The sequence below is a fragment of the Nanorana parkeri genome, unplaced genomic scaffold (assembly GCF_000935625.1).
Source record: "Nanorana parkeri isolate BGI_ZX_2015 unplaced genomic scaffold, ASM93562v1 scaffold1344, whole genome shotgun sequence".
NCBI lineage: Eukaryota > Metazoa > Chordata > Amphibia > Anura > Dicroglossidae > Nanorana > Nanorana parkeri.
In genome coordinates, this window is record NW_017307612.1 from 91,927 (window position 1) to 114,378 (window position 22,452).

Sequence of the window (22,452 nt, forward strand, 5' to 3'; positions counted from 1 at the left end):
GGTGACTCCAGTCATGGATCAAAGCAACACAGATAAACCCAACGTACAGAGATAGAACTGCTCATATACGGTGCATGTGGAGCCCCAAATGGATATGCCCAATACCTCAGCAATAAGGGGGCAGGCTTGGTAGGAGAAAGGGACAATGAGAACACCAAGCCACTAGTTGACAGCAAGCGCCTGGAGTGGTTGATAATCACGAGTAATGTCGGGCACAGAGGTAGAAAGGAACAACGAAAGTGGAGGCCCATAGGTAGTTTTTAGAGGTCATAATATAGCAAAGGACCCCATTGGGGATGTGACACCCGGTGCTATCAATACCTTGTAAAGCCACCGGATTTGGCTGAGAAGTATCCCATGTTAGATGTATTTTATTTTATCTTATTTTATCTTATTGTCTTTCCTTTCTGTACTGCTGTACTTTGATATGCTTTTTATCTTTATGCCGAAACAATAATAAAAAAAATAATTTTAAATGGAAAAGAGTAGATCACTTGGTTAGCTGCAGAGGAAATTCTTACTTTTTTTTCTAGAGGTGAAGATCTGGCAACCTCCATATGAGGTCCAGTGTCGGTTAAATTAAAAGACCAACCAACCAATGGTTCCTTAGATAACTTGGGAAGCTTTTTGTTCCATAGAAACAGACTCGAAGGAGTGCATAAGAGCATATATCCATTTGAAGAACTGCTCCCAAAATTATGGAAAGGGATAATTTCCCCTTTGACCAGAATATGACAAAAACATTTGCCAGACTTCTTGATCTGAAAAGACCAGCGTGGTGTGTTGCCCAAATTTCAGATTCTCTAACTCAAAAGAAGAATTGAAAAGGACTGAGGGCAAGCACATGAAATGGGCTATGTGAAGAAGAGTTAATCAACAGTCCCACAAATCCCTAAGAGATGAATGGCAAAGTATATGCTATATTCAAAGAGTGTAGACAATTGGTCTTTGGGCTTAACACAAACTGCAAGAATATAGGACATTGACCATTTCAGTGAAGGTCTCCTTAATATTTCACAATGGGGAAGCCAGGAAAAGGCACAAGGGTGGACATAAGAGTCGGTGCTGGTGGTAGCGTCCAAAACTACTGGACTATACTGAAGACTTAGACTCTTACAAGGTAAGGGAGTGGGTAGGAACTGATCCCTGTTTATCTTGTAGGACACAAGATCACTCAAAAGAGGGATAGGATTGAAGAGAGTCAAACACTGCAAGGAGGACAACCAACCACGATGGAAATGGACTACCCTGCATAGAGGAGTGCAGAATCAAATTCCTAAGCATAGATTCTTACCAGAGTAGAAATCAGATATCCCATGGTGCAGCAAATCCAAACAAAAAAAATGCACAAACAAGGTGCAGTGTCACCAGAAGGAGCAGCTGCAAAAGATGCCCGGTTCAATATTTGTTGTTTAAAGTCTTGATTAAAGTCACCAAAGAAGAAATATCTGCAGTGTAAAACCTATCTTGATTGAAGAAAAACACAAGAACAATAAAATGTCCTTCAAAAAATATAGTTATACAGTATATAGTTATACTTTATTTCATCAGGGCACCTAGGACACTAGCAAAAATCTGAGGCATGAAGGTTGGAGGTGGGGTTATACAGGAGTTGGTCTAGCATGTTTTTTTTGCCAGTGTCCCAACTTCTTGAAGGCAGTAGTGTAACTCAAATGTCTAAAAATCACAAAATTCCTGTGCCCCTTCAATGGATAAAAAAAAATATTTATCAGCCCTAAAAGTTATAAGAAGCACTGTTAAAATTATACTAGGCTTACTCTGAAACATTTCTTTTCTCTGAAAAGACTCTCAGAATAAATTCTCCTTCCTGGTGTGGCTCATAGGTGGAGGGGATGATGACATATTCACTGGGAGGTAGTCTGAAACGCTGTGAGACTTCTCTCATGTTGATATAGGACTTACACCGATCTTTGGATGCATTGTACAAGAAGAAGTCCTTCTGTAGATGCTGTTTATTTCCATGCATCTGCATAACAGCAGAAAAGACAGTGAAATACATTAAATAGCAGCATTGCTAATTACTGGTAATATCCTGAAAAGTCTTCTCCTTTCTCCTTTCCACAACTGATCAGTACTTTTAGATGAGTTCCTAAGCACAAAACAAGTTCTGTAAAAGTCCAAGTACATGAGCAGTCAACATGATATGATATACTAAACTCACACAACCAGCTCAGATAGTTATTATCAGAGGAAGGGTGTGATTGGTCGGTAGGCACAGGAGATATTTAGAAAACAGAACAAATACAGGGTTTACAAGTTGCATTTGAGAAAGACAATCAGATTACTGTTGTAATATGTAAGTAAGGCAGCAGCGTGGATAAATGGCTAGCAGTTTGGTTTCCTCCAAGGATGATATTAGCAGGTTAACTTGGGTACAAGCCAATGATAGGAACACTAAAATGTAAATTAATATTGTAATAGGCATTAATGTGGTATTATGCACTCCTGGTAAATATAAAAGTCCTGGTAAATATAATGGCACAATATAAAGTACTTAAGAACAGTTAAAAAAGGAAAGTAAAAGAAAATTCCACACAGAAGCGCTCTTCAAATTATACATGAAGTTTTCTTCCTCAAAAAGCAGTATCCTGTTATTCACTTCTGTGTATTAAAAACTTCCATACAACATACAACCAATATACCAATTTTATTAGGAAGACTCCTGAAACTGTTGCCTATCTCATTCCAGTAAGAGAAACTGACACTGGTAGTCACAAAAAAAGAAAAAACAAAAAGTGTCTTTTCACCTTTGTCATAAAGTAGACTGTTAATCAAAGCAGCCAATCAAACAAGTTTCCTAAAATTTGAAGAGTAGGCACAGAAAAGTGAAAGTTGGTTTGGTTCACACTTAAAAACCCACAGTGTCTTATGAGATATATGTGAAGGGGTCTATCAAATACATTGGGTACAATTTTGTATAGGAAAATTAGTCTAGGTGTACAAGTTAAAGTGGCACGTGGGCAGCACAGTGGTTAGCACTTTTGACTTGCAGCACTGGGTCCTCAGTTCAAATCTCAATCAGGACATTATCTGCATAGAGTTTGCATATTCTCTAACAGTTTAATTGACTCTAGTATGTGTAAGGGACCTTAGATTTTAAGCTCCTCGGGGCAGGGACTGATGTGAATGAGTAGTATGTAGTGCTGGGTAAATTGATGGCACTGTATAAGTACCCGTAATCAATTAAATATATTTCATGCTCCACTGGGACAGTGTTAGCTGATGTAATTTAAGTGATTATTAGGATTCTTAAGGGAACATACATAGATGAATGCTAGTAACACATAACATTAGTTATTCTTGCACCAGTCACTACAATTGAAACACTTCAAACTAGTCCACATGGATTGGTTTCCAATGGGTTATAAAGCCATCACAAGTTACTTTTTTCTTACTTATTCCTTCATCATCATACCTCTTTTGGGACCTTGGAGGAAGGAAAGAAAAAAAATACAGATAAAATGAAAACATCATACAAAAGAGCAGCCGTCAAATGTTAAATTCAGTCATAAAGTGGTGTTTATGCAAGACTAATATTCAGCATCTGATCATTGTGAAAATGTTCAATAAAGTACCAAGCAATCTACTAGGTGGAAACTGAGCTGCTTTGGTTACTTTTGCAAATCAAATGGGACTGTTAATATGCAGTTGTATAAATTTAACCAATGAAGAATACTGCAATAGGGCTACTATTGCAAAAGAGCTGGTTTTAAACAAAAGGATTAGCTATTTCACCAATTACACAAAAGAGGAGAGAAACTAAGGATGTACCACAATTTCGGCCAAAAGATGGTACTTTCGGCATTTTGCCCAAAGTGCAATTTTCGGCCGATATGTTTCGGCAGACGAAATTTCAGTGCATCCCTAATATATATAGATGAACCCGGGTGCTGGGGGTCTGTGCTCATGGTGTCTTGGAAGCTGGATGTCAGACTGCACTGAAGGACATGCTTGGCACTGCATGCAATGAACAGATGTGTCACCTGCCTAGTGCCTGCTATATACGTCTATCAATCTACCTTGCATTACTGCAAGGTAGATCAACAGACATGCATGGCAGGCGAAAAAAAGTAATAAATGTATGGGAATGCAGAATATGTATTTCCTTACTTTTATTCTATTCAATGGGCTGCCTTAACCACTTGAAGACCAGGGGTTTAGACCCCCTTCCTGTCCAGGCCATTTTTCAGTATTCAGCGCTGTGGTACTTTGACTGACATTTATTCCGTCATGCAACGCTGTACTGAAATGAATTTTATACCATTTTTTTGGGGGACAGATAGAGCTTTCTTTTGGTGGTATTTATTCACCACTGGGGTTTTTATTTTTTTCTATAGTTCAGAAAATTTACTGAAAATTTTGAAAAAAATGTGTTTTTTACATTATGTTAGGAAACAATTATTATTACCCAATTTCTTTGTAAAATATAAAAGACGGGGTCACGTCGGGTAAATAGACACCAAACATGTCAAGCTTAAAAATTGCGCGCACCCGCGAAATCGCAAAAATCTACAATACCCAAAACTGACCATAGGCGACACTTTAAAAGCTTTTACCACTTATCAGTTTAGTGTTATCAGTGATTGATGGCCCTAAAATTATTGCTCTCACTGCGACGTTCGCGGCGATATGTAATATGTGCAGCCTAATGGGCGCAATAATCGTTTTCGCAGGTATACGCACCTGACGCATGTTTGCATGTGTGTATGTATGGGTGGGGGCTTTTAAAAATGTTTTTTGTTTTTTTTTTAATTCTTTTTTATGTGTGACTTTAATTTTATTTTGGAAACTTTAATTTTTTTTCCTATTTGTTTTTTTTCACTTAACTTTATTGCTATGACATAGGGGGCTAAGAAGCAGGTGGGGGTGGCTGAGCAGACGTCTAATGACGCCCACTCAGATCTAGAGACCTCTCAGCCGGCCTTGAGGTGGTTAAAGTGGAAGTAAAATGTGTTTATAAAAAATTGCTAATGGGCAGAGACTGTGTAAGTCTCTTCTATCAAAAAAAGCTCCTCCGTGCCTGTCAGAATTTTTTTTTTTCAGTGCACAGATCCAGCATGCTAGAATGAAGTAACTCCCATGCACAGGAGTTACATCATGCCATCCAGCCAAGCAAAGAATTTGGAAGAAGACCGAGAGAAGATGGCAGCGCCAGCGACGGGAGGAAGAGCAGACAGCAATGTAGAAGGGCATTGCCTGCAAGTAAATCAGCCATAATGTGCTAATATTCTGTGCATACTAGCACATTATGGCAATCACCTCCAGAGCTCTATTTTTATTAATAACCACTTCAAGGAAGTTTTGGAAGAAAACTACTGGGCCTTGGTCTCATTAAGGGGAGAACCTCTGCTCTATTCTTCCTGCACATTAGAGCACGATGCAGCATCTCACTGTGCACTACTTAGTCAGGAGGGAGGCCCTGTTGGGTAGGGTATTTATATTTTATTTTGTATATATCTGCGACGCTCGCTGGCTCATTTCAACGCTCCTGCAGTTATGCTAATGTGTCTGTGATTGCCCCCCTTCCGCATGTGCAGTATAGGCACTTTGCTTGTAAGGAAGGTCGCCCCACATGTGCAGTACCTGACCGTGAGGAATTTCAACTCACGTAACTGGAGGAATTTGAGGTATGTGTGGTATGTGAGAAATGTCGACCCACTGTTGCAAGCGCGTCTTAGGCATGCACCTTAAGATTCTCGCACCACTGGAAGTCGCGAAAAGTAACTCATCATAATCTCCCACGGAACACTGACCTGCACTGGAGCAGCTGAGAATGCGTTGGAATGCTCAAGCACGTCACCGGAAATGACACGGTTGCACATTCCAACGCAGTCACAAACTGATAGAACACAGGCAGGCATCTTGGTGATGGACGATTGCAGAGAGAGGAGGGGATGTTCACCGGTGGAATAAGGTATGCCGTTGGGTCCCCTCCTCTCTCGTGCAACTGTCGGGCCCGACTTTTAAGAGGGGATGACACCAAAATTACTGTCAGTCATTTTGGTGTCATCCCCTCCAATGGTGTCTTCCTGGTGCTGGCTGCACCCCCCGCACCCCACTAGTGATGCCGCTGTCTCAACCGTCGTTTTTCAGGTCTTATTGCACTAGGTTGTGGTGCTCCTGTCGTTTTTATGTCATTACAGTTTTGGCCCCAGGGTACCTCTACTTGTCATTATTGGAGCTGCACACCCTAGCTAGCCCCCCCACCCGCCCCCCCATCCAAATTGCACACTTAGGAGTGCGCTCACTGCTGGGGAAACTTGTCAAGTATTCCGCTAAAATTTTGAATCTTTTGCAAACTTCACTCCACAATATAGTGTGGCTACACTGCCCTGCAGGGTTTCCCTGGACCCCTGATGTAAAAACCCTTATGTGTAGGCTCCCAGCCGGGAGACCGCCTCTACAGTAACTAGATGACTGTTCTGCCCATCAGCTCTTAGACTGACAGCTTCAGAAAAAGCTGGCATATAAGTAAATTATATTACTTAATAAAAATGTTATTCTAGGGAATTATAGGGGGAAATGGACAAGCAGAAAAATTAGAAAGATGTAATTTTTTTTATTTCTAGCTATATATTTTCCTTTATTTTCTTTCAGTAAACTCTGGAGCTGCTGTTAGTCTAAGTGCTGGTGGGTAGAGCAGCAATCTAGTTTTAGAAACCCTGTTCATGTTTATTATTTATACTTATATATGTACATGGGGCAGCCATATTTGCTCATTACGTATGCAGCCTCTGCTTTCTGCTTTGCAGTGCTACACAATAGCTGCTCTTTACTGCTTCTTCTCCCAGTGCAAGTGTGGGAGTCAGCTGATAACACTTCCCAACGGTTGTAAGCCAAAAAAGCTGAGTGATTGTAGTAAATTACGAAGCTCCTAGTAGTGCAGAGAATTAGGTGAATGTAAACACATCAAAAAATTACAGGTAACTGGACCACAAATATAAAAAATATATTGTAATGCAGATATACAATCTAAACAGAAGATGTTTACCTTTACATGGAACACTCCTTTAAGAGTCCAACAAAGCGGTCATCCTGACTGCCATTTTGTCAGAAATGACACCCACAAACATGACATAATCATTGTCTGGTCCAATGTTTTTGGGGAAAATTAATGATTGTCTAACCTTAGACTAGTACTACGGTCTGGTGATCTCATCAAAAAGGCGCAATCTGATCTTTAATGAGCAGGCAAAAGGTCTGCCCATGTGTGGTCAGTTTAAAGTTATAGTTATACCACTTACTTACCTCATAAATAGCAAAGCCAATTGTGTACAGATTGGCTCCCATTTTCCGATCTTTTCTGCGGTTTTTCTGCATTAAGGCAACAAGGAAACTGCAGACAACTTCATTGTCTTCTGGGTCATCATCTTCCTCCAAAAGCTTTAGACGGTACTGAGGGTTGGTCCAGTAGGTGTCTGTGAAAATTAAATTCAAATAGTTAATTTATTTTAATGCTAAACTAATGATCCAGTAGGAATAAAGTCAATTTCAACTTCAAATTAATGCATGGAGAGTGCTCAATACAAGGTCAGGCCCACCTCGGAAGGTTTTGACATACAGCTCTGTGTCCTCCAGTGGCGGAACTACCGCTGATGCAGCCGGTGCGACCGCACCGGGGGCCTCAGCCTGGGGGGGCCCAGCAAGTCCCTGTGAATAGATGGTGGGACTTGCCGGCCGCCGCATAGCACCGGATCGGAGATATCGGTCGGAAATGGCACTTTTGGATAAAAGCCGAAAGTGCCATTTTTCTGCTGATACAGCAGCGCATCCCTGCTTTCTTTCCTCCCTGCTGGGCGCTGCTCTGTGTCCCAGCGGGGAGGAGAGAAAGTGACAGCCGGCCGAGCGCAGCGCGAGGAGAGCACTGTGTTTGTGGGGGGTTTTTTGGGGGGTGGGGGGGAATATCTTGCACCAGGGCCCTTTGCTCCTTAGGTCCGCCACTGGTGGCCTCATAGGTGATATCCCGCTGGATTGGAGACAAATGAATATGAGACTGGCAGAGGGTGCTTGGGGGAGGGGAAGCTTCAATATATGTGTAACTGCCCCAAAGGTAAAGTTAGACTTTAGTGCAAAATGTGAACTAAAGTACTTCAACATCTCATTACTTTTAAAGACTCCTTGTATGCACAAAAACCCTAATTACCACTTTTTATCCTAAGGGATTTTTCACTCCTTAGTGCACATGTCAGCACATATGCATTGGTATGTTCTGGTAATGTGTGTTGCAGTGCATTTTTGCATCACTTGTGACATAAAGAAGAGGGGAAGTCATTGAGGGGCGATATATTTCCCCTCGCTTTCTATCCTATGTACAGGACTAGTGGAACCTAGACCAGGTTTTCGGGTTGACTTTGAGTCTGCATAATCCAGCTTGGGTTTTGTGTCTCTCACCTGGATTGTTAATTGCTTAATGAGTGATTATACAGGTGAGATAAAAGGGGAAGGCTGAAGCATGATGTTGCTCTGGCCTGGGACTCAGACAGCACTCTGAAGGTGGCCATACACTTTACAACCATCGCAAGACCTTAGTCTTGCGATGGTTGTAAAGTAATTTAAAAAACGTACGATCTGCCCATCTTTGACAGGCAGATCGTACTTACGATCATCGCAAGCCCGCCCCCCTGAGGGGCGGGCTTCCGATGACCGCAATGCTGAACGGGCAGTGTGCGCGTGCGCACACCGGCCCGTGCGGCATTGATCTTACGATCATGCTAAAAACCAGCCGAAAATCGTGCGATTCTCTGCATGGTTTTCTAGCATGCTCCTTAGACAAAAGACGTGCGACCATACAGTAAAAACGGTTGCACGCCTTCCATACACTTTGCGATTATCGTACGATCGCGGGATTTCTCGCGATTATCGTGCGATATTCGCACAGTGTATGGGCACCTTGAGAGTGCTACAAATTGGATGTGTGTGAGTTAAAGGTTGCTGAAAGTATTTTTGTTTTGTGAGGTGGCTGAGATAAGCTCACCACTTGGTAGAGAGGAAACCTGCCTGTTTAGTCAGAGCCTGGATGGCAAGGATTTGTTTTCTGTTTTATTTTGTTTTATGGCAACCTCTTTAATAAAAACTGACTGCTAGTCAGATTGAAAAAAAACTTTTGCTGCCTGGACTACCTTTTTCCCAGGGAAGGTGATCCCCATTTGAGCTATACCCCACATATGGTGGATTTGGCAGGCATTTCCCTGAGCAAGTTGCATGATAGAGGATGTGATAAGGACTTTGCTTCAAGCCACTGCGGCCCAGCAGCAGGCCACTATAGCCCAACAAGAGACAAATCGCCAGTTTGCAGAGGCTCAGCGGCAGATGTTGGAGGCACAGCAAGCAGATCAAGAGGTACTCAAGCAGGTGGCTCAGAGCCTCCTAGAATTAAAGGGTAACTCCGTGGCTTCAATTCCAGTGGAACAAAAGGTGAAGCGTGCCAGCTATTACCTGCAGAAGATGACAGCTGCAGATGATGTGGAAGCCTACCTCACTACTTTTGAGAGGATTGCTGCACGAGAATGTTGGCAGAGATGTGAGTGGACGGGGCTGGTTGCACCTTTTCTGACAGGGGAACCCTAAAAAGCTTACTACGACTTGGAACCTGAGGCTGTTCAGGATTATAATGTACTTAAGGTTGAAATCCTGGCAAGACTGGGTGCTACAATGCCCAGCGGGTGTATCGGTGGACCTATAAGGCTGAAAAGCCCCCAATGTCCCAAATGTTTGATCTTAAACACCTTACCAGGAAGTGGCTCCAACCTGAGACATTGTTGCTACTGGAGATAGTGGAGCGTGTGGTGATGGACCGTTATTTGCAGGCTCTTCCTGCCACCCTAAGGAAATGGGTCAGCCATCCCAGATAGCAAGGATAACTTGCTACAAACTTGTGGCAGGGTGAAATTGTAATTTTGTTAACTTGCTGCACATATTCCTGGCAAGTTGTAGACTTGCAGAACACTTGCAGCACAAGTTCTAGTTGACACTTTTTGAATTTGTAGCAAATTTGCTTGGCAAGTCTACAGCAAGAATCCTGCAGGTCTTAGCAAGGGCTCTGCAAGCTCGCTGGTCTGGAGACTTGCAATGCAGACTTGCTATAATTGTGCAACAAAATTGTGAAGCTTGGCAAGTCTGCAATAGTTTAGCAAGTCATTTTCAAACTTGCAGCTCAATTGCTTGCTATCTGGGATGGAGACCCCAAAATGGCTACCGAGCTATTGGACATGGTAGAGCGATACACCCAGGGCCGGCCTTAGGCCTTTAGGCACCCTGTGCGAGAAAGCTTTACAGCGCCCCTCAGTGGCCACACCCTTTAGTGGCCACGCCCCTGTAACCACACCCATTTCCCCCAATATATGCACCATTTAAAGACTCCTATTTTGTTAAGCCGCAAAGAAACATATTAAAAAGTGTGATAAAAATAAACGACAGCTACAGAGTACCCCCGTGCTTGATCGTCCCATCTCACCCAGAGGACAACTGCCCAGAGGACCGGATAAGCCTGTTCCAGGGATTAAGGGCACGGTAGACTATCATAAAACATTTGCTGAAAATGAAGAGACTATAGGCTCTGGACCTAGAGACTGGCCTGGTAGGTCAGAAAGGACCATGAGGCCATATAAAGGCGCAGAACCCATAAAATGCTTTCGTTGCCATGGGTTAGAACATATTGCTGCTAATTGTCCATTGACTGAAAACGCATGTCTTTCTTTGCACAAGTGGTGTGTACCGCATCATGTTAGGAACGTATTGAGAGACAAATGTGTGTTATTTCAGTTGATGGAAAGCCAGTTGCAGCTCTGCTAGATTCTGGTAGCATGGTAACTCTAGTCAGAGCTGACTTTATCAGCCCCACAAGGTACCACCCTAGCACTATTGGGGTTATTTGTGTACATGGTGACACACATGACTGCTGTAGTGGAAATTGATACCCCATGGGGCTCTGTGACACATTCTGTGGGTGTAGTATCCTCCCTGCTTCATGAAGCTATCGTGGAGAGAGATTTTCCACAATTTTGGAGACTTTGGAAAAAAAAAAGGTTCAGGTGGATAGTGCTCCCCCCTACATGTGAACCAAGGGAACGTAGTCCAGAACCTTTTGACTATAAAATGGAAGAGGACATTGTGGGTGTGTCTAATGAATGTGTTATGCCTTTCCCTCATGCCACATGCAGATGTAAAGGAATGTTGTGAGTAATGCCCAGAGTGTCAGTATTCGGCACCATCACTCCATTTTCCTAGTCCGCTGGTACCTTTGCCAATTATTGAGGTACCCTTTGAAAGAATTGGCATGGATCTGGTGGGTCCAGTGGTTAAGTCTACCCGGGGGCACCAGCATTTACTAGTAATGCTGGACTATGCTACGCGGTATCCGGTATCCTGAAGCCATTCCCTTACACAATACCTCAGCTAAAACTATTGCCAAGGAACTTGTTCAGGTATTTACTCACTTGGGTATTGCAAGGGAAACATTTTTTGATGGTTCAATCTAAGATTAATAATATTTAGTGCAATACAGAAATAAAATAAAAAAAGGCATAGAAAAACATGACGAAAATCACAAACAAAAACATTAACCACAGAAGGTTACAGTAAGGAGGCGATGAATGCAAAAGAGATAGGAGCATCATCAAGCATATCTCGATGATGCAGGACAGAATTGCGGCTGTCATGCCCCTAGTACGGGAACATATGGAGCAAGCCCAGGAAGCACAGAAGAGGGTTTATAATTGGGGTGCCAAAGTACGTAGATTTAACCCCGGGGATAGTCCTAGTGCTAGTCCCAACAGTTGAGAGTAAACTCCTGGAAAAGTGGCAAGGCCCCTATGAAGTAATTGAAAAAATAGGCAAAATAAACTATAAAGTTCACCAGCCAGGGAAAAGAAAACCCGAGCAAATTTATCATATGAACCTCTTAAAGCCCTGGAAAGACAGAGAAGCCCTGGTGGCTATCCAAACCCCTCCAAAAGATACAGGCCCCTCCACACCTGAGGTCCCAATAGCTGAAACCTTATCGGTGGCTCAACATAATGAGGCAAAAAAATTTCTGAGAAGAAATGCCTGGATTGACCACAGTCATACATCATGACATAATTACTGAACCCGGTGTTCATGTAAACGTAAAGCCGTATAGGATACCTAAAGCTAGACGAGAAGCTGTCTGGAAGAAATAAAGAAAATGTTAGAATTGGCGGGGAGGGGGTCAAAGAGTCCCATAGTGATTGTGCTGGTTCCAAAACCAGATGGAAGCATAATATTTTGCAATGATTTTTGAAAGTTACAAAATGTGTCCAAATTTGATGCTTACCCGGTGCCTCGGGTAGATGAGCTCATTGACAGACTGGGAAATGCCCAATATATAACCACTTTAGATCTGACTAAGGGATACTGGCAGATACCCCTGACTGACAGTGCAAAAGAAAAGACAGCATTCTCTACACCCCGAGGGGTCTTTCCAGTATAAGAGGATGCTGTTTGGTTTGCATGGTGCCCCTGCCTCATTCCAAAGAATGGTGGATAGAATACTGAGATCTCATCGACAATACGCATGCGCAGTGACGTCTCGGCGGGGTGACACTTGGTTACCGCTCCGGGTGTCACCCAGCCTCGGGACGCCCCTGCCACTTTTGTAGATAGGAAACCTGCCTGTTTAGTCAGAGCCTGGATGGCAAGGATTTGTTTTATTTTGTTTTATTGCAACCTTTTTAATAAAAACTGACTGCTAGTCAGATTGAAAAAGAACTTTTGCTGCCTGGACTACCTTTTTCCCAGGGAAGGTGATCCCCATTTAAGCTATACCCCCACACACTAGACAATATCAAGGTTAAGCTTCACTATATATGTGCAACAACTCCAATCACTTTGCCTAGGTATTATAAATAATTGCATTTATAACACTGAAACTTCTAATGTTGTCTATCAACACAAAAACAGGTTTCACCTGGAAAATTTCGACATCCACCTGCTGAGCAGCCTCTGACCCATCGTCCCTCATTAACGGACACCGTCCATGTTTGTAACCTGTCTGATTCCAGAGCATCTGCTGTTAGGTTGCAAATCTCCAGCTTTGTGAAGTTCTTCAAGAAATCTTCAAATGACATCCTAAGAATAACAGAAGAATGTTTTGTAGATAAGACATCATTTTCATTGTTGTAATATTAGAGGCTATTGTTTACTCCATCCACTGGGCCAGATTTATATTTCCTGTCCCTGTAAAATGATTTAGTTTTGCTGACTCCCTCTACTACACAAGTAAATATCATTGCTAAAAAGGACACTTTAAGGTTGGGGGAGTCGTTTTCCCACTTTGCATCAGTGTACAAAAACAGACTTGAACACTAAGAAAACTGTTACCCTGTTCTGTTTGCAGTTCAGTTCTACGTGTACATACCCAAAGTGGATGAATTGTACGTTCACAGTACTGTGTACTATTCCATAAAAAAAATACACAAACTGTAGGGACCACAAAGGACCCCACCTAGATTACAGAAGCAGGCAATGTAGCAGAATGAAACCTTATTTTACATTGGAATGGGCTACTGACAGTCAGCAGGATGATATGTGGAAAGTTGTATGGTGCCCCTGCAAACTCTGCCATCCTAGGCCACAGCTTTTGTCGGCTGTGCAGAAAGATGGCCTTGTTCCTAACTTTTATTTAAGAAATAATTATATTCACCATGTATACATTTTGTATCTGTATACATTTGTAAATTGGTGAAATACTATGTATCCATTATATGCAGAACAGCCACCAATTTTGTTGAAGAAGAAGACTTTGCACAATCACAGTGTACTGCTACCCTGACAGATGATGTTTGGAGATGTGGGCAGAATTTATCTGCTGCCTGTGAGCTTTGTTCTAATTTTATCAGCAAGCTAAGTGCTATTTAGTTAAAGTAATATGGGTGGCTGTAGAACCACCAGATCACTTTTCCAGGACTTGAAGGGTGCCATCAACTTCTTCCCCACCGTACCCCTCCCTTCTTTGATTTCTGGTTCTCCTCCTCCTGGTAGACCATAATAAACACCGTTTGGGAGGACACCGAGGAACAACCATTCCACAATGTCTTATGCAGAATGTGTACCCAGAAGAGCTCAGGTTTGATTTAGTGTCACCTCACACATCGGAGTTAAAACAAAATCATAAACTCAAAAATATAAGCTCATTTATGTTTAACTCTAAATTGTTGAGCATTTTCAGTGTCGCCTACTGATGATTTTGGGTATTGTAATTTTCTTTGTGGGTGCACACAATTTTGAGGCTTGATATTTTTGGTATCTTTTTACTTAACACAACCTCATCTTTTATTTTGTACAAAAAAATGGAAATTGGATTGCGTTTCTGTGCACTACAATTCATGCTAGTGTATGTTTTAATGAAAGAATAAAATTGAAAAACAGTTGCACAAATGTCGTGCAGCATAAAAATTGCAACCACAATATTTGTATTCTGTAGGGCCTCTGCTTTCAGAAAATATATAATGCTTTTGGCGTTTTAAGTAACTTTTCTAGACAGATATGCAGATTTTTAAGTTGTGCAAAAAATGAAAACATTACTCCAGTAGCGCAATGATTCAAATACATAAAAAATAAATATATCTTTAAGATACCACTGAAAAGTAAGATTTGTTTGTCCCAATATGGGTATCAATTTGCTATCATAAGTCTTTCACAGCTGAATGTGAAAAATACTCTGTTTATTCTGAAATTGTTTACATTTACTCAACGTTTAGCTGAACCAAAAAGCGGTGTTGAAAACCATGCCTCGGTGAAAAAAACAAAAACAGATTGAGTTCAAGAGCTAAGTCACTTTTGAGAAAATACATGAGCACATTGTCATCTTTAGAATATAGGCAGATTTAAATATATTCAAGTTTATTTTAACGTTTCCTACTGAAGCTCTCCAAAAGAAGTCAGAAATACATCTCTACTTAACTGCTGATTAGCCCTTCCCTTTATGTTTACACTAAATCAGCAAATATTTATGCTGTACAAACAAAACATATCTACATTTTAGGAAAAGAAGTGTCATTAGAATATAATACCAACTAATTTATACCATACCAGAATTCACCGTCTTCTTTTATCTGATGTTGAAGACGACCTTTCTCAGCTTTATCAATTATATTCCATTCCTTGGAACTACAGAAGACAGAACATAATTACCAGAATGCAAATAGATTTTATAAATGAACTGGCAAGCCTTAAATGAATATTTATACATAACTAAAAGATTGTATACAATGAGCTATAACAAGGCGGAGCTAGACCCATATACAATATGTATTTAGAGCAAATATTATTATTTCTGCATTACTGATCATGAGCAGGGGCGTATCTGACGCGAGGCAAACAAGGCGTTTGCCTGGAGCGGCAGATTCGCGGAGGGCGGCAGAGGTGACATCCAGACAGGAAGGAGACCTGATTGCTATTTTCATATCACAATAATTCTTATTATCATCACAATCAGTTTGATACCAAACATGCCTAGGCTATGATGTACAGAAGGCAATATGCATACAATCTAAATCATGTTTGGTCATTATCAAATTGTAATTTCCGCTTGATATGTTGGTTGTCGGATTGTAAAACCATGCCATCTGGAATTATAGTTATAGACTGAATACTTGGCAATAAGGAAGTGTCTGTTGAGGTATAAAAAAAAACTTTAGCATGCCTACATCACACCCCTTTTTGACGGTTTTGAGTTTGATTGCTCACAGACACCCTCTGGGGGCTCAACAAAAAGTTGCTGGAATTGACAGCTGTAGCTCTCATTTTACCATTGAAATGATGAATGATTGCTAAGGGTCATTCATGAGAGCCAATCTCCATAATATAAAAGGTTGAGCTTACTAGGCAGCGCATTGGACTCTGTCGAAACCAAAGACTAGGCAAATTTTGTTAAGTACTTTTCACATTTAATCCCATTTATTTTGATGTTGCTTGTTGTCTATTTTGTAATGTCTTTTCTGTAAATATTTTTTTGTACCGTTTTTATTTTCTCATTTAAACAATATTTTTAAATGGTTAAGCTAAATCTCTTAATGTTCTAATCAAACACTAAAGAATCATTGTCTCATTAAAGAAATGTCCATAGTTTAATCTCTGTTCTATTCCTGTCTAGTACAGACACTTCTTAAAGTGTGATCTATTACAATATATTGGAATATTTATTCAACTGCAATAAAAGTATTATTATTATTATTATACAGGATTTATATAACGCCAACAGTTTGCGGAGCGTAAAAGTATAACTAAAGCCAAAGTTCAGTCTTGGACAGAGTAGGGAAGGGTTAAAACCTCAGGGGTTTTTTTTGCCACCCGTGTCCCGTTGGAGAAATCTCACTTAACTTCCTGTCCCACAGACGCATCAGGAAGGGAAATGCCCTGTAAACAGTTGTCGTCTCATCATGTGCCCCTTTTGGAAGGTTTCCATTCTTTACCTGCTGCAGTAACAACTCAAAATTTAGGACAGCGATAAACACCAGACAGGGTTGCCAACCTTTCCTTACTCTATCTAAAGCTACAACAAAAAAATGGCTTTACATACACTTTAAATGTGGCCAATAACTACTTGGTAGGAGGATATACTGTGTACACCATATCTATTATCTAGTTGTGTAGGATTGCTTTGTATAATCAAACATTACATTTCTTCTACTGTATACTACAGCATGTTGTCTCAAATGCATTATAAAATTAACAAAACCTCTTCGAAAAGGATTTATTCTGAGTGTTCCAGGTTTCTTGAAATGCTACTTTGCAAATAAAAAGTGACTTGCATCAACATTTTAAAATTGGTACTAATTTAGAGTTTGCGGGTCAACTTTCCCATGATAGCTAATAGTACACACTAGTGGTGTGTTATAAGGCCAATCAAACTTGTAGTTGGGGGACTAAAGTTACAAAGTGGACTGAGGCTGAAGTGATGGACTTGAAGTACATTCAAAATGAATAGAAGAGTCTCACATTTTTTTATTTTATTAGTGAGGGAACACACTAAAGCAAAGGTTGTGACTGTTCCCATGAGTGACTAGTAGACCAGTGACATGCAGTGGAGTCCATTCTAAAGTAGAGGCTATTGCAGCTCTGTCCTCACTATGTTACGTTGCGCAAGCAGTGGTGTGTAACCTAACATAGCTGTCAAAAGCCGGATGCAATTAACAGGCATCACTCCATCCATGACAGGTTACACAGCGGGGAGGCTTTCCCTGCTGTGTAACCTGATAGAAGCCGCTCTGAATGGAGAAAAAGCCTTTTCTTTCATAATATTAGGTGAGGCTCTGCCTCACCTGCCTCCCCAACCGCATGTCCCTTGACTAGACAAGTGATGTATGAAGTGAACCCAAAGGTGTGAGTAGAGCCCAAAGCACATTACATTTTTCATCGGATATAACTGAATATCACAGCTGTTATACAAGCTTGTACTCTGCACAATGTTAGACTATGGAAAGAGTGCTAATGTAAACCTGTCATAAACCTTGGAAATTTTGCCTTGGTTTATAAAAAAACACCATGAACATAGGTTATTCTCCGTGAAAAATGCACATCAAAACAATCAGTGGAATGTGAAATACAGAAAATTTAAATCAAAAGCAAGCTTGATTTTTCCAAAAAGTTGAGTTTCCCAAACTCCAATTACCCAAACCTCCCTATTGGGATTTTCATCTAATTTTAGCTGCCTGTATATCTCATTCTACTGATCATTTTTTTTCATATAAATGTTTTAATTAGTTTATCACGTAATACAATCGACAATACAAAAACATCACATTATGCGGTGCGCAGACCGTAGTATCAACAGTATGACATGTAGTAGTAGTAGCTAAATACATGGTAGTATGCAGACAGGGGATGGTTACAGGTTTCGGGTCAATCACATTGGCATGGTAGTAGACCTGGTGAGACAATGGTCTTCGGGAAAAATCATAATATATAGATATGCATGCAATAATGTCATAGCATTTGTACGTGTGGCTTATAAACTAGCTGAGATCCTACACTAAAAGAGGTGTCAGTTAATTAATCATCACTGAGGATTGTAGGTTAGAAGATACTCAGGATGTTTCTCGAATACCCTTAGGAGTTCCCAAGGCTATGTAATGTCGAGGGGTGGCGGTATCTAGGCTACTTCCAGTTTAGTTTGTAACCAGCCGGGCAGAGCGGCAGGCAACGACACCACATAACACAGACAGAACAACACATAAGGTAGGGGGGACACACAGGTAGAGAAGGGGATCGTCAGGCGGTAGGGGGGTCAGGTGTTAGAGAGGAGATTGAAAATGCCCAGCCTTGGGACAATGTGTATAAATGTGTTAAATATCCTCCTAACATACCCTCCCCCAAACACTGTGTACCTATAAGTATGAGCTAGACATACAAGCCAAGAATGTGGAAGAGGACCATTATTAAAAACTTTGTTAAGAAGGATTCTTCTTCTGAATGAATACACTGCTAGTGGTGTCATAGTGAAGAAGATTGTATGATAAAAAATAAACATCTTTCATTAGCTGCTGTGTTAAACATTACGATGTTCAATAGCACTATTATTTGTTTCATTTAAACTGTAACTACAGTTTCTCTACATTATCATATTTGGAGGAATGGAAATGTAAAGGTGCTCATAATAGTCATCTTTCACCTTTCATTTCTCCAAAGCCATTTTGGAAAATTACATAAAACGTCAATTTATCCTGTCCTTATTTGATAAATCAGGGCCAATGACACCAGCCAGGAAGCAATACTAAAGGACACATCTGGCTTACTTGTCACTCCAAGATCCGTTCCATTCCACTTGTCCCCATGGGTTTCTAAGACGGACAAGCTTTACCTTCTCCATTTTAAAAGGTGTCTATATTGTAGAAAATATAAAGATACAAAGATATTAGACATTTCTACAAATGCTGGTTTAAGAACTATGTTTTCTACATTGTAGGCTTATAGACTGGTATAAACATATTGTGTATTTGATTTGATGAACTAATTTCTGGGAATGATTCACAGACCTTTTGGCTTTTTCAGTAAGGCAGAACAATATGCCATCATTGCAAAGTGCAGTAACTACTAAGTTCATGATTTCCTGCATATGACTAAACTCTGATTGGTTGCTTGATCATATCGTTACTTAACTTTGTGCTGCCATTCTGAAAAATTAACTTTTTTACCTGCAAACAGGGCCGGCCTTAGGCCTTTAGGCACCCTGTGTGAAAAAGCTTTACAGTGCCTCTCAGTGACCACACCCCTCAGTAACCACTCCCCTCAGTGGCCACAACCATTTTTCAAATACCCGCACCATTTAAAACCTCCCATTTTGTTAAGCCCCAAAGAAACAGATTAAAAAGTTTGATAGGTATTAAACTTGTAAGCATAATATAAGTATTGTTATCAAATAAAACAACAGTAAATAAGTGGTAAATAATAACAGGGTTATTCACAAAAGGGTGAAGAGTTTGGAGAAGGCCGGAGAAGTGAACAACCTAGGACAACATAGCTGATTTGGAACAATTCTCCAATTCAGCTCACTTTCCAGTTCAGCTATGTTGTCCTAGATTGTTCACTTCTCCTGCCTTCTCCAAACGCTTCACCCTTTTGTGAATAACCCTGTAAATGTCAAACTAAAACAGAGTCAATAAAAATAAAGTGTCAGGATGTCATGCAGACCCTTTTTTCAAGTAAGTGCATCTAGAAAAGTAAAAACAGAACACAAAACCTAGACTACATGTTAACCACTTGCCGTCCACCCGTTGTGAAAAAACAGACGGACGGCAGACTCACATGGGCGGGTTGCCGTAATTAGACAGCATTTTGTTTCTGCTCGCGCGCGCCTGGGCAGAGAAAACCTGTCCATTCTTTACAGCCGTTACCGGCTGTTTTACATACAAATGATTGACGACTATATAGCCGCCGATCGCTTGTATGTTGTTTTGCTCGCCCCTCCTCCCCCCCTGGAGTGCCGCCCCCTCCTGACCCCTCACCTTCAATCCCGGGATCCGCTAGCCCATCTGCGGCCCGGGATCAGCTCGGGGAGGGTGTCAGAAGGTAAGATGGGAGGTAAGATGGGAGGGAGAACAGCATCTTCCTACATGCTGATCTCTCTCCCTACTGTGAATGCAGAAGTGATGTGTAATACATCACTTCCGCATTCACCTGTCAGTCATCTGGCTGCTATAGCCACAGAGAAGAAGCTGATGAAGTAGATCTCGGCTTCATCAGCTTCTTTGGGGTCCCCAGGTGACATTAGGGGTCTTAGAGACCCCTAATGTCTCCATAAAGAGGACCAGTCAGTGTGCCTTTGCTATTATATAGGGGGATTGTCCCCCACCCACACGTTTACGCACATATAAACATAAATACGCGTTCGATGCGAAAGCGACAATTGTGCTACACATGTTACATATTGCTGCGAACGTCGGAGTGAGAGCAATCATTTATGGGCCATCAATCAGTGATAACACTAAACTGATGAGCAGTAAAAGCTTTTAAAGCGATGCCTATGGCCAATTTTGGGTATTGTACTTTTTTGAGGTTTCGCGGGTGCGTGCAATGTTAAGGCTTGACATGTTTGGTGTCTTTTTACCTGACGTGACCCTGCCTTTTATATTTTACCCAAAAATTCTGTACATATAAGTTTTTATAATTTAATATAGCGGAAACATTTTTACAATTTTCTGTAATTTTTCCTTAATATAGTAAAAAATAAGACCCCCAGTGATTAAATACTACCAAAAAAAAGCTCTACCTGTCTCCAAAAAATTGTATAAAATGTATTTCAGTACAGTGTTGCATGACGGAATAAATGTCAGTCAAAGTACTGCAGCGCTGAATACTAAAAAAAATGGCCTGGACAGGAAGGGGGTTTAACACCCCGGACTTCAAGTGGTTAAATAGTGCATACTGTTTACTAAAACAAAGTGCATGGTGCACACTCTTTCGCGTTTGTATGTTTGAGTTTTTTGACGGGGGGTGTTGTGTTTTTTTGTTTTTTTTTTACTGTTTTGGGGGACTTCGGGGAAATATCAGGGGTCTAAACAAGCCCCTTAAATTTCCCTTTTGAAATAGAAAAAGAAATTGAGGACACAGAGTCCTCAATCTCTTTTTCTGCAGCCTCAGCACTGAATGGATGGAAAGCACTCAGTACAGAGTGCTTCACTCACAAACTGGAGATAGTAAATATTTACTATCAACCAGTTATGAATGGATAGAAGCCTCTGTACTAAGCTGCTTCTACCCATTCAGAAACTCATGAATGTACAGGAAGTTATGTAAAGCACTTCCCGTTTAGTCATATTTGGGGACACATAGTACTATGTATCCACAATTGTTTACAAACTTTGGAGTAATCAGTGATCACTCCAGTGTTTGTGCTTCACACAGAGGATCAGTAAATATTACGCGTATTTACCGATCCTCTGCTTGGCCATCCTGAAAGTGACAGGAGCCACTCAGCCAGGCACAGAGCTGCACCAGCTGGATTTAATAGCCGGTGGCTCTGCAATCTCCCCCCTTGTGGGGAATCCGGCCCTACCTGCAGCTTCTGTCATAGCGAGCTGTGTCGGCCCCCATGGCCATTGCCATGGCGCCAGATGGTTGCACAGCTCGCACACCTCAAAGGCAAGCCCTACCTGCAAACATATGGCTCAGGCATTTGTGGCTTTATAGAAGTCACATAGCTCTTTGACAAAACACAGTACTTTTACTTTTAAAGGGTCAGTCCACCTGAAACACCTATTTTAGTTTCTGATAGATGCTAGAAAGGTAAACCACCTGACGGAATAGATTCTAGTGATAGCTCAGAATCAGATGCACTTAAGTCTGCCCATCTGCTGTTACTATTATAAGTTGTTTCCACTTCCCCTGGCCGATTTTTTAAAATGTAATGTTATAGGCAATGCACCTTTGATCGGGAATATTGAACAGTGGGCAGGAACACCAAAAACTTTCAGGCAGATTGGAACAAAGTTGAGAATTATGGCAGGAAGATCTTATATGCTCTATAGTTTCCTGGCAATTACCATAACTTTAAATATTAGTTTTGGATGTGTTAACCCCTTAAACATATTTCCTCCAGAAAACCATTGTGCTGCACCAGTAATTAAGAGTATTTCGGTTATACCTCTTCCACTCCTGTTACAGAATAAGCGTGACCTTTAACCAGTCCACTGGACATACGGGTCTCAAACTGTGCAGGTACAATAGCCTGAAACAACAAAGACAGCGGTGAGACAGACAGCGTTATAATAACCCAACCTTCTGCTATGTTAGTCAGTTAAAGGAAGATGATGTCTTGCTTGGCAGTGTTCATAAAGATAATTGGACCAAATGTAGTGTAGCCCTTCGGGCTGATGTCTGAGATTTGTAATAAATAATTCCAGGCAAGACCAGCTACTGTCAATTCATGAAAACCAGACCACACATTGCACAAGACAAACAATGCAAACACATATT

The 22,452-nt window shown here is 41.1% G+C and overlaps 1 protein-coding gene across 6 annotated transcripts in view; it reads right to left on the reverse strand.

Annotated features, from left to right (window-relative positions):
- Nucleotides 1-22,452, reverse strand: part of CAPN3 (calpain 3) — a 156,037-nt gene that overhangs the window by 35,539 nt on the left and 98,046 nt on the right. For all 6 annotated transcript variants that reach the window (XM_018569499.1, XM_018569497.1, XM_018569498.1 and 3 more), the window contains 7 exons: nucleotides 22,121-22,204; nucleotides 18,774-18,859; nucleotides 15,070-15,147; nucleotides 12,947-13,107; nucleotides 7,270-7,439; nucleotides 3,437-3,448; nucleotides 1,779-1,987 (listed from right to left, as the gene is read on the reverse strand). In XM_018569499.1, the coding sequence (XP_018425001.1) occupies nucleotides 1,779-1,987; nucleotides 3,437-3,448; nucleotides 7,270-7,439; nucleotides 12,947-13,107; nucleotides 15,070-15,147; nucleotides 18,774-18,859; nucleotides 22,121-22,204 (800 nt within the window). The remainder of the gene's footprint in view (nucleotides 1-1,778; nucleotides 1,988-3,436; nucleotides 3,449-7,269; nucleotides 7,440-12,946; nucleotides 13,108-15,069; nucleotides 15,148-18,773; nucleotides 18,860-22,120; nucleotides 22,205-22,452) is intronic.